We start from the raw sequence: 13,386 nt of genomic DNA, 5'->3' as shown, positions 1-13,386 counted from the left end.
CACCGGTGGGGGTGCCTGGAATGAGGCCTCCTGCCCCAGGACACAGGTGGGAGAGGGGACACCAGGACACTTGGAGTCTCACCCACTGGCTCCCTCATACCATGGGCAGCAGCATGCTGACCCGTGGGCCCTAGAACAGGGCTCAGGAGCCAGCTGGGTCACACCCGTCATCGCTCGCTGCGGGCCTAATTGGAGCTGCCGGCCAATGGAGCCCTCCAGAGTACTTTACGACCACTTAACCATGCGCGACCCAGACATCCATGCACAGCGGACATAATGGCAGTGTTCACACATAAAAATAGCAAGCTGTTTTGCTAGTGTTTTCAGAGGCACAAAAGCAGCTATTTGGTAAAGTTTCCTGCAAGTTGCAGAAATAAAGTCCAAGGGTGGAAGGATGGGGCACTAAACCACCGTGAAAAGTAATCAAAGGCCATTACCATCAAACACACTGCCAAGAGCCAGGAAGGTGACCACAGTCAGAGGAAAAAGAATCCTTCCTGGCGATCCCGAAGCCCTGCTCATAATCCCCACTCAGTCTGTGCGCTGCTGCGGTGCCTGATCTGTTACTTGCTCAGGGAACATAAATTACTGTTTTTTACATTTTAATCTTTACCCAGTGAAACACAGCAGCTTACCTTTCCATCTCATATTCTTTCATTCCCACTTTTACAGCCTTCATTACCTGGAGGATGGACATTAAGCAGAGAGATTTGTATTAAGGAGATAAGTTAACACTGCCTTATAAATAATGTATAGCACTTTTTCAATAGAACCTCACCTTAAAAAAAAAAATGATATGCACACACAGTGGTGTGGAAATGTGACAAATAATAAGTTTTTTAAGGCCCCAAACCCATAGTTTATTTAAACCACCGTGGAGCAGTTCCACTCTGAGACTGATGAACACGGCAGCAACCAGGGCCGGCTCAGAGGTGGCGGCAGAGGACACATAAAGATTGGTTTGGTGAACACTGAATGGTAAGAGCTAAAATGACTACCACTAAAATGTTTTGCTTTCATAAAACACAGAGACAAGCAACTTGTACAAGAGATCCTGTTGCCCATAAATTACCCTTATCTGTTTTCCTAACACAAGCTGCTGTTGTCACTAAGGAGCCACCAGGTCACCTAGTCCTCCTGAACATCTTCCAAGAAACACACTGCCTTATCTGTGGTCTCACTCCCCAGGTAGAGTGGGAAGGTCTGGGGAAGCTCCATGTGAAGACGTTGTTTTCAAAAAAATAGATGACCATAATAAATGGGCCTGAATCATGGTTAAGGACAAAAGATTCTTTAAAATTAGCTGGGAACTGCTGGGATGCCAGGAAGGAGAGTCCTTTCCTCCTGGAAGTTGGGATGCTTTGTTGGAAAATCCTACCTACTACCATGAAGGAGGACCCCATTTTGCCTTAAAACACCATGTGAGCAGCTGGGCCAGACGGCCTCCTGTCCTAGCCCCTACTGGGGCACAGAAAAGAGAGACATCACCATGCCTCTGCCTGAGGTGAGATCTCGTGCCTCCTGCCTGCTCACTGGGAGCTTGGGGAGGAAGGCCTGCCCCAGGACTGTCTACCTCGATGCTGCCCCCTACTGCCCCACACAGCAATGCTGCTGGCCAAACCCAGCCAGAACACAATGTCCAACAGGAGACAGGGAACCAGCCAGAACACAACGCCCAACAGGCGAGAGGGAACCAGCCAAAACACAACGCCCAAGAAGCGACAGGGAACCAGCCAGAACACAATGCCCAAAAAGCAAAGGGGAACCAGCCAGAACACAACACCCAACAAGCAACGGGGAACCAGCCAGAACACAACGTCCAATAAGCAACAGGGAACCAGCCAGAACACAACGTCCAACAAGAAACGGGGAACCAGCCAGAACACAACATCCAACAGGTGACAGGGAAACCAGCCAGAATACAACGCCCAGCAAGCAACGGGGAACCAGCTGGAACACAATACCCAACAAGCAACAGGGAACCAGCCAGAAGGACAACGTCCAACTGGCAACAGGGAACCAGCCAGAACACCATGCCCAGCAAGCCATGGAGAACCAGCCAGAACACAACACCCAACACGTGACAAGGAAACAGCCAGAACACAACACCTAGCAGGCAACAGGGAACCAGCCAGAACACAACACCCAACAAGCAACAGGGAACCAGCTAGAACACAACAGCCAGCAGACGACAGGGAACCAGTCAGAACACAACACCCAGCAGACAAAAGGGAACCAGCCAGAACACAATGTCCAACAAGAAACGGGGAACCAGCCAGAACATAACGTCCAACAGGTGACAGGGAACCAGCCAGAACACCACGCCCAGCAAGCAATGGGGAACCAGATGGAACACAATACCCAACAAGCAAACAGGGAACCAGCCAGGAGGACAACACCCAGCAGACAACAGGGAACCAGCCAGAACACCACACCCAGCAAGCAACGGAGAACCAGTCGGAACACAACACCCAACAAGCAACAGGGAACCAGCCAGAACACAACGCCCAACAGGCGACAGGGAAGCAGCCAAAACACAATGCCCAACAGGCGACAGAGAAGCAGCCAGCACACAACACCTAACAGGCAACAGGGAACCCGCCAGGACACACCGCACAACAGGCGACAGGGAACCAGCCAGGACACAACACCTAACAGGCGACAGGGAACCCGCCAGGACACAACGCGCAACAGGCGACAGGGAACCAGCTAGGACACAACGCCCAACAGGCGACAGGGAACCAGCCAGAACACAACACCCAACAGGCAACAGGGAACCTGTCAGAACACAACGCCCAACACATGACAGTGAAACAGCCAGAACACAATGTCCAACAGTGGACAGGGAACCAGCCAGAACAAAATGCCCAACAGGTGACAGGGAACCAGCCAGAACACAATGCCCAAGAGGCGACAGGGAACCAGCCAGAACACAATGCCCAACAGGCGACAGGGAACCAGCCAGAACATGACATCCAACAGGCAACAAACAACCAGCTAGAACACAATGTCTAACAAGCAACGGGGAACCAGCCAGAACATAAACGCCCAACAGGTGACAGGGAACCAGCCAGAACATGACATCCAACAGGCAACAAACAACCAGCTAGAATACAATGTCTAACAAGCAACAGGGAACCAGCCAGGACACAACGACCAACAGGCAACAGGGAAGCCAATGCCCGACTTACCTCCCGGTGTGCCTCACTGGAGATCTTATTGGTGTAGCGCAAAACTTCCAGCTCCATGTCTGTCTTAAATACCCGGCTTCGGACAGGAGAAAAACAGAGCAGCAAGTTAGTGGCCTGCAGCAGAGACTGGTTGGACCCCTCCGGGGACACCACTGGGCCTGTCACAGCCCGCACAGCCTGAGAAGGAGCACCAATGCTAGGCCTGCCTGCAGCTGCGCAAGGCCAGATCGTGCCCAGCCCTGCTGCAGGTGGGCTACCTGGGCAGGGGGCCACCAAGTCCCAGGAGTGACTAGAGGGTCTAGAGGGAAATCCCTGACCAGGGCAACATGGACATGCCTGTTGTTTTGTTACAAGGTCTGGAAGCTGCTGACGGTAGTGGAACAAGCCCAGCCTCTGCAGCCAGGCACACCCTGCCTCACTGAGGCTCAGCTTCCTCATCCATCAAGTGGGGATAAAATCTACATGGCAGAACTGTTGGACCTCAACCTTAAGTGTGCAGACTCTCAGGGCCCTTCCCAGTTGGCTGAAGAGGCCTCTTCTTTCCTTCCCACCCCTACACATCTGCCCACTGGGCAGCCCAAGAATGCCATGTGACTCTGGGCCCCTGCCTGAGACAGGTGGGGGATGGAAACAGGGAGCTGGCGGCCATTTCTAGCCATGGGTGTGCAGGCGCCAACGTGGAAACAGCTGGTCTGCAGAGAGAAGCAGTAGACTAGGAGCAGACAGGAAAAGAGATGCAGGGATGAGAGAAGGGGGGAGTGTATGTGGGGCAGGAGACACACCAGGAGACCTTGCTGTCCCTGTGAGACTCAGCTAGGTCCCCTGCAACTGGACTCTGGTGGAGTTGCAGGGTCCTCACAATGAAGTCAGGTTAATCTGCCCAACTGTGGTTAGGTTTCTGTTCTTGCAATCAAGCCCACCCCCAAGGAAGACTCACATGGAGAAGCTAAGTAAAGATTCGTTTTCTACAGCCAGTCATTTCAAATCAGTAACTCCAGGCCCATGGGTGTTTAACGGCCAATATTACAGGCACAGGCCCAGGAGACAAACTCTGGGTGGCAATCCCAGCTCCGCCCTCCCAGCTGGTAGGCCTTAGGCGAGACCCTGACTCTACCTCCGCTTCCTCATCTGTAAAGTAGAGATACCAACAGTATTTTCCTCATAGGAATATTGTTGTGAGAATTAAGAGACTTCACATTTTCAAAGCACCAAGAACAGAGCCTGGCACATAGTGTTACGTAAGCATCTGTTAGGTAAACTCCATCACACTCAAAGCCTGTAGATGCTGCCTCATACACACTACTCGTCCTGAAGCCACACAGGACCCTCCAACCTCCTTAGATTCTCATCAACAGATACCATTTATATAAATTTATAATATTTATAGCAGGCCCACAAAGTTGGACAAACCTTAGAAAACAAACACAGCCTCCCTTCTTTCTAAATTGCTATTTTTTTATTTATTAAGGGCATATTCCATGCTAGAAAGTCCCTGGGTGGTAAAAACAGTTAACGTGCTTGGCTACTAACCAAAAGGCTGGAGGTTTGAGTTTACCCAGAGGTACCTAGGAAGAAAGGCCTGGCGATGTACTTCAGAAAAGTCCACCACTGAAAACTCTATGAGCACAGCTCTACTCTGACACACATGGATTGCCATGAGTTGGGACCGACTCGATGGCAACTGGAATTCCATGCAGTTCTCTAAGTGGTAGTGTAGTCTGGATGCACTGCCTAAACCGACCCCTTCAGGGCCAGGGCACTCCCCCACCCTGCAGGAGAGTTGGCTGCCAACAAGTCCTCTCTGCAAAGGCCCAGCTCCCTTGCTTCGGCTGGGGACACCTCTGCAGGGCCACTCCTGTCCAGAGTTCCACATGGGCTTGGCTGAGGCCTCCTGTGACCGCACTGCAGTCCAGCTTTTCCCCAGCCCAGTCCTGCTCCTTCCCTCCCCTCCAGGCGTTGATTCCAAGAATATGGCTCAATACACTTCCCACTAATCTCAGAGTCTCAGAAAACCCAACCTGGTACAGGTGATATCATCCCCATTTTACAGATGGGAAACTGAAGCTTAGATCAAATAACTTGCCAATGTTTTCGCAACCCACCTTTCCATACCGAACTCCCTTTTCCTCACACTCCAAGCAAATCAGTTATTTCTGAATATAGAACTCTATACCAGGACAGGAAACCCTGGTGGTATAGTGGCTAAGAGCTACGGTTGTTATCCAAAAGGTCAGCAGTTCAAATCCACCAGGCACTCCTTGGAAACCCTATGGGGCAGTTCTACTCCATCCTATAGGGTCGCTATGAGTTGGAATGGATTCGACAACAATGGTTTTTCTTTAAATACCAGGATAAACTACTTATCAAATATAAAGGGAAAATGGTCCTTTTCGAATAGTCAAACTCAGAAAGTTAACTGCCCAAAGAGCCTTTCTGGAGAAGTACTTAATGATGTATTCCAGAGGGGGAAAAAAAAAAGAAAAAGATTACAAACCAATAAAGAGGATGTAATGAGATTTTTTTAAAAGGTAGAGTTAACCAAAAAAAGCATACTTAAAAGAAATCCCAGAGAACGCTGGGGAGCAAGTCTAGAAAGCAACCCACAGAAATCAGAACTTCAAGTATGTGGCTCTGTGAAGAATGTTCACAAGAAGATGGAATAGATTAATTTCCACAGATAGAATTAATAAGAAGCTCAAAACTTTTAGTAATATGAAGAAGCTATATATTTTTTCTTTCAAGAGAAAAGGTAAACAGAAACTCCAGGAAAAACAAACTATATATCTATATCTGTCTATATATCTATAAATATAGAAGCCACATTTACTCATAGAACCAAAGCAACACCATTCAGCTTGCTTTCTAGTTCGGGGGAAGGGGGTAGATGTACCCCAGTGGTGAATCTCAGCAGCACTGATGGTGGGTCAACCAATATTATGTGTGTCCTGATTCAATGCAATACGAAAGGCCCATCACCTATCATGTATTCTAGGCAAATATTTTGAACTTGGATAGCTTGATATCTAACTTCCAGTTTGCAAGAAACACAGGGGATAGAAGAACAAGCTGAATGCCACAAAGGAGCAACCAACCATCCAAATCCAGAAAGTAGGACGTTCTATAGCACAGCTGGTCCAATCTTTTCAGTAAGTCAGCACCATAGAGAGAAAAACTGTCATTATGTATTAAGTGAGACATGGAGAACTGGATTGGATCTGAACTGGACAAACCGATCAGCAAAGAGGTTTTAAGGAAAACTGGGGAAATTCACGCTTATCTGTATTTTCTAACTTTCAACAATGCACATATGTTGCTTTTGTAATAAGTTTTTTTTTTTAATCCAATAAAGAAAGTCCCATTCCAAACATAGAATTAAAATATGGAGTCAGTTTTTACAACTGATGGTTATACAAGAAAAAAAAAAACACCTGCCCTTGACACTAGAAGCCCCCTCCTGAGGGAGGCCCTGGGATGTAACACTGGACCCCAAAAGGAGGAGCTGCCATCCTGGTGTACTCCTCAGTTCTGCACATATCAGAGTTACTGTGATAATAGTGGGAACACAGTTTCCTGGTTTTTTACCTTCCCCTCAAAAACCACATAAGACTTACTAATCACACAAACACAAGGGGAATGTTATGCATCCTGACGCGGAAACAGTGAGAGAAGTTGGAGCTAAAGGCATGGGGGTAAGACCTGGAAAGGACAGGGACCCGCAGCCTCAGCTTACACAGCAGGAAAGCGAGACGGTGCAGGAAGTTCACAGAGCAAGAAATAAAGGAGAAGCAAGTGTATGATAAGAGGGCACATGCAACCGAGGCGAGAACTAAACATAACGATACAACTAGTAAAAGCTGGGAGAAGAGACGGAGAGGGTACAGAAGCTTGGGCAGGTGTTAGCTGTTTATTATACTGCACTGTACTGATTTTGGAAGCCCTGGTGGCACAGTAGTTAAGAGCTACAGCTGCTAACCAAAAGGCCAGCAGTTCGAATCCACCAGGCACTCCTTGGAAACCCTATGGGACAATTCTACTCCGTCCTATAGGGTCGCTATGAGTCAGAATCGACTTGACGGCAACGGGTTTTTTTTGGGTACTGATTTTGTACTAGCTGCTGTTTTCAACCACAGGCACATATTACTTTGATAAAACTTCAAAAAAATTAATGAAGTACTGTCCATAATGGCAAATACCCATTCATTAATTTCACGTAACTACTGAATAAAGGCCAATGTGATGAACGGGCACTGGTGACACGGTGGAGTAAAACCGGCACCAGTGACATAGTGGAGTAGAACAGGCACGTCTTCCCCTCCTTCACGGAGCTCAGACTAACAAGAGAGAAACACTACACAAGCAAATACACCATTACAGACTGGAAGAAGGGATGCTGTGGAGAAAGAGTGGCAGGTGTTATGGAAGGGAGTGAGGGGAAGGGAGCAATCTCGTTTGGGGATGGCGGTCCAGTGCAGAAGGCCTGGAGAAGGGAGGAGGTCACCCCAACCACATTCCTCTCAGTAAGGTCACAGCTTCTGCAGAAAGTGTCCTCAGAGCATCTCAACCGCCAGCTCCCATCCCTTTCCTAAAGGTGACTCAGCCGTCACTAAGGGTCCCACGTGACCACTTGCCCTCTCACAAAGGGAACATGCTCAAGACCATCAGGACTCGAGAAGCTAGAGCCTGTCATGACGGCAGATCAGTGCCTGACTCTCTGTCCAGGGTGAGGGCAGCGTGCACCCCTCATCCTCCCTAGAGGCTCACCCACCGTCTATCCTCCTTGGCCTACCCAGAGGCACCTTGCTAGGCAGAGCAGGGAGCCCGCGGTAGGCCCTGCCCGACTGGAGTGTGGAGCCAGGATGGCAGGACTGCAGAGGGGCATCTCTGAGGAGCTGGATCGATTCTGCCGTACCCCCCTCCCCGCCCCACCTCCATTAGTGGCAGCGAATCCTCAGGCACCTCCACAGAAGACGGCCACTGACTCACACCAGCTCCCTGAAGCCGCACAGTGAGGACGGCCAGACATTTGTCCCTGGGAAGTAGAGAAAGGAATCTGGCAGCTCAGCAATGCCGTCCTTCCTAAGACCTTCTGGGGAAAGTGGAAAACAAGCCCTCGAACCCAGTGAGGCTTTTTCCAGAGACTTTTTCCATATGAAAGTCCTTTCTTTGTGAGGAAGCAGAGCCTGAAGCCTAACAGTTTGCTGCTTCTCATCATGAACGTGTCAGAGTCCACCTCGGGGCGGCAAGACACCCTGACTCGTTCCCTGGAGGGTGAGGGTCTATGGCCCTGGGCGGGGCTCATTCATCCTGGGGCCCTGCACTCTCAGGATAACTGATGTCTGCTTATGCATTGATCCCCACTGCTGCCCTCGGCCATTTCCAGCCCGAGAACTGGGCACCAGGGAGCAGGCCTCTCCAGTCTTGAATGCGGTGATGACCACAGAGTGACACCCAGGGGTGCGAACCAGGCCCAGGGTGAGGCCCCAAAGTCAGCACACACCTGTGCCCACCCCAGCCCACTGCCCCTCCTCCTACACCTAGGAGGTATCCTCCCTCTGCCTCTCTTTTCAGCTGAGATCCCCAGTCCATCCCTCTAGACATCCCTGGTGCCAGCATTTAGCACTCACTAGGCCCTGTGCCCATCCATCCACATGGGCCTGGCCAAACCCTTGTGCAGGGGACAGAGCCTCTGCCAGCTGCTCGGGGCCTGCTCCCAGTTCGCTGAGCATGGCCAAGGGAAATCATGCAGCCGGGTAATATGTACCGAAAGCTCCTTGTCACCCGCCTCACCAGGGCCTCCTCATTGGCCCCAGTTCTGCCAGGGTCTCAGGGAAGCATGTGCAAGGGCGAGTCTCAGCTTCCTCCACCTTCCTAAGCTCCCCGCCCTCCACCCTCTGGACCTCCACTCTCCCCTGCCTCCCTCCCGGCAGACAGCAGAGGAATGAATTCATCTACTTTACAGAGACCACAGGGCCAAGGAGGGGGGGCCACAGGGCCATCGGGGGGCACCCTGCCTCTCATCCTCCACATCCCCACCCCTCCACTCCTTCCACCACCTTCCTACCCCCACATCCACTCCTTCTCCACCTTCCCCCTGACCCCCCATCTACTCTTCCTCCACCTTTACACCCTCCTCCATCCACTCCTTCACTACCTCCCCCCTTCACTCCTTCCTCTACATCCCCCCATCCACTCCTTCTTCCACATTCCCACCCCCCATCCACTCCTTCCTCTAACTTCCCACCCCCCACACCCACTCCTTCTTCCACCTTCCCACCCTATCTACCCCTTCCACCTTCCTACCCCCCACACCCACTCCTTCTTCCACCTTCCCACCCCCCCTCCACTCCGTCCTCCACCTTCCTATCCTCCTCATCCACTTCACCTTCCCACCCCTCGCGTCCATTCCTTCCACCTTCCCACCCCCCTCATCTACTTCTCGCTCCACATTCCCACCCCCTTCGTCCACTTCTTCACCTTCCCGCCCCTCACCATCCACTCCTTCTTCCACTTTCCCACCCCTTGTCTACTTCTCCCTCCACCTTCCCACTCCCCTGCCCACCCCTTCCTCCACGTTCCCACCCCATCTGCTCCTTCCTCCCTCCCCTTACAAGGGAGGGGGTGCCTTCTCCCCACTGAGGCTCTGCCCCTCCCTATACCCCCAGCCTCCTCCATGCACCCCCCCCCCCACCCTACTACTGGAAAGCAGGCTCCTCTTACAAGTAAGAGCTCCCTCCCTCTTACCTCCTCCTCCTCAGCCAGCTACACAGCCAGCTTTGGCCCACTTCCTGAAAGGAAACCATTAACCGTCCTTGTCTTTGGGGTGAAGAAGGGAGGGCAGCTTTTACTTTTTATTTCAAACCCCCTTCTCCATTTATTTCCTCACTTTCCACTCTCCGTTGCTCTCACTTCAGCCTCACCACTACGCCAGACCTCCTCGCCATGATCACCTCCAGTCTGCCCACCCCAGCACGCATTCCTGGACCTCCAGAGAGCCCTGCTTCCTCCTAGAGACTTCTTTGAGGCCGACTGCTTTCCTCTGCCCTCTCCAGCTGTTCCTCAATTTCCCCTGACAGGCCCTCCTCTCTTTTGGCCCCTCCAATTCCAGTTCTATAGGTCCCTCAGGCACCTCCAACTCAGCACGACAGCAGCCCCTACCGTGCACCACCCCCGCTGCTTAAAACAGAGCCCTGGGCTTCACCCTGGACCTTTCCTCTCATCTGTGCATCACTCCCCACATTCAGCCAGTGGCCAAGGTCTACGAGTCCACCTCCCCAATCTCATTCTGACCTCTTCGTTTCTCTCCGTGCCTACGACGACTACCCCAAACGCCTCTCTCTCCAGCTTGGACAATCTCTCTAGCTTTTTACCAGCCTTGGGTCTGCCTGCTCCCTGACAGCAGTTGGGGATCTTTAGAAAATGCAAAATCAGATCATGCTTTCAGTGGCCTCTAGATTTCCTCGGCATTTAAAGTTAAAACTCTACAACATGAATAATGAAGGGTGGTGGTGGCTCAGTGGTAGAATTCTCTCCTTCCATGCCGGAAACCCGGGTTCAATTCCCAGCCAGTGCACCTCCTCTGTAGCCACCACCCATCTGTCAGCGGAGGCTTGTGTGGTGCTAAGACGCTGAAGAGGTTTCAGCAGAGCTTCCAGACTAAGAAGACAGACCTGGCAATCTATTTCCAAAATTTAGCCAGTGGAAACCCTATGAATCATAATGGTCCGATCTGCAACCATCAGGGGGATGGCACAGGACCGGGCAGCGTTTCCTTCTGTCGTGCACAAGGTCACCACGAATCAGGAGCTGACCCCAGGGTAGCCAACAGCAAATGACCCACGAGGCTGTCCAGGTGCCTGTCTGACCCCACCGCTCACCCCGCTCTCAACTCCAGCCTCAGCCTGAACTTGCTACCGCCCTTTCACCTGACTGCATCCTCTGGATCCTGTCTCAGACACACCTTTCTCCAGGTGAGTGAGGGGCTCCCTCCACTCCCCACCAGGCTCCAGGCTAAATCCCTTCTCCATGTTCCCTGGGCAGTCCATAGGAATCCTTGATAAGTTATTACACTTGTCATTTCTTGTTTAAGTGTCCCCCAAAACGCCAGAGCCCTGGAGGGCAGAATCCTAGTGCCAAAACAGCACCTGGCCCAGAGCAGACACATAGTGGCCATTAGTTATAAATACCTGGGTGCTGCACTGAAGCTAGAAAACAGCTTATTTTCAAGAAAGAGAGCTAACAGTCTCATTTCAAAAAGAAAAAGAGGCTTCCTCCACTCCACCCTACCCTACCCACCCTGGGGCAGCTCACCGGGCTGGTGTAGGCCGTTGCTCAGTCTGGCCTTCCCAGAGCAGTGCAGGGCGACACAGGCTACCCCCTCCAGCCCTGAGTAGCCAACTGTGACTACCATGGGCTCTCCCACAGCCAAACAAGTAAGAAGAGGCAGCTGTGGGGTTCGGCCCCCAGGAGCTGAATCAGAGCCCACACTCTCAAGCCCTCTGTCCAGCCTCCTCCCAGCAGCTTGTCCAGCCTCCCCCCTGCATCTTGAACTTTCTCCTTCTGGAGGTGAGGCTGGAAAACTGATGTCCATCAGTCCAAGGAAGACTTTGATCTCAAATCTTGTTCTCTTCCCATCAGAGATCATAAGCATTTTCAGCCATCAGGGCCCAGAGTCCTGCTCTTTTCTAATTTTACTTTGGGGAAGATGAGAAACTAGGCCTATAGCTGGTTTACCCAGAACTTATTTTTTCTAGAAAGTCACATTAAAAAAATCCAACCAAAGCAGGACACATTATTCACAGAGGCAGCTCTCCGATGAAGCTGGCGTGGCTGGGCTCTGACCTTCCCCTTTTTAATCTAAGCTTTAAAGGCCCTGAAAATAGACATCCGCTGTGTGCTGGCTTAGCCAATTATCCACAGGTGACTCCGGGCCTGAAGTCTCGCTTCTCAGCCTGGCTGGGTTATCTCCACGACCACAAGGGCCAGAAACAGTGGTAAGACTGCTGTAGAAAACAACAAGGCTTTCCAGCATTCTGCAGTTTCTCCCTATTTCCAGCAAAAATTCACTGCTTTGAATCTGATGAGGCTATTTCTGCTATTCCTGAGCCCAAAAAGGCAGAAAAAGAGATTCTGCCCTGGCCCAGTGCTATGGATTGAATTGTGTCCCCAAAAACATGTCTGTAATTCCTAAACTCTATGCCTGTGGAAACCCTGGTGGCATAGTGGTGAAGAGCTATGGCTGCTAAGCAAAAGGTCAGCAGTTCGAATCCACCAGGTACTCCTTGGAAACCCTATGAGGCAGTTCTACTCTGTGCTTTAGGGTTGTTATGAGTCGGAATCGACTTGACAGCAATGGGTTTTTATGCCTGTGGTGGAGCCCTGGTAGGCACAATGGTGAAGAGCTCAGATGCTAACCAAAAGGTCCGCAGTTTGAGTTCACCAGCTGCTCCTTGGAAACCTTACGGGGGCAGTTCTACTCTGACCTATAGGGTCGCTAAGAGTTGGAATCAGCAGCAATGGGTTTATGCCTGTGGTTATAATCCCATTTGGGAATGGGTTGTCTTTGTTATGTTAACGATCAGGATTAGCCTAGAATGTGTTTTGAGTCAATCTCTGTTGAGATATAAAAGAGATTAAACAAGCAAAGGAGAGAAGCAAAGATGGGGGAGAGAGATGCCAAGCCACACGAAGATTGCCCAGGAGCAAGAAGCTCAGAAGAAACGAAGACTTTCCTCCGGAGCCGACGGAGATAAAAAGCCTTCCCCTAGAGCCAGCGCCCTGAGTTCTGACTTCTAGTCCCCTAAACCGAGAGAAATAAATTTGTTTGTTAAAGCCACCCATTTATGGTATTTCTGTTACAGCAACACTAGACGGCTAAGACACCCGGCCTCTGGAACGAGGGCCTCTTGTCACACATGCTCAGTCCCAGCTAAGTCTGGTCTGAGGAAGCACAGGCAGTGGTTAGAAACACGGCCCACAGGGTTTACGTTCCCAGGGACAAAGGACACCGCCTCTGTGAATCAACAGAGGAGTGAGTCAGGGCAGGACAACACTGAAGCCACATGTGTGGTCCAGGCACAGGCAGCTCAGGCACTTTGGACCAGAAGAGGAGGCACTGGCGAGTGTCTGGGAGACATGAGCACTGCGCAGGCTCACACACGGTCCCAGGTCATGGCTCTGCCCAGAAGCATCACCACAC

The 13,386-nt window shown here is 51.2% G+C and overlaps 1 protein-coding gene across 6 annotated transcripts in view; it reads right to left on the bottom strand.

Moving 5' to 3' along the window:
- The window catches only part of PEPD (peptidase D), a 144,960-nt gene that overhangs the window by 75,299 nt on the left and 56,275 nt on the right, over positions 1-13,386 (bottom strand). For all 6 annotated transcript variants that reach the window (XM_010596099.2, XM_064274085.1, XM_064274083.1 and 3 more), the window contains 2 exons: positions 3,192-3,267; positions 636-682 (listed from right to left, as the gene is read on the bottom strand). In XM_010596099.2, coding sequence (XP_010594401.1) covers positions 636-682; positions 3,192-3,267 — 123 coding nt within the window. The remainder of the gene's footprint in view (positions 1-635; positions 683-3,191; positions 3,268-13,386) is intronic.

Source organism: Loxodonta africana, chromosome 21, assembly GCF_030014295.1.
Source record: "Loxodonta africana isolate mLoxAfr1 chromosome 21, mLoxAfr1.hap2, whole genome shotgun sequence".
Lineage (NCBI taxonomy): Eukaryota > Metazoa > Chordata > Mammalia > Proboscidea > Elephantidae > Loxodonta > Loxodonta africana.
This window is presented reverse-complemented; position numbering and strand designations above follow the sequence as displayed.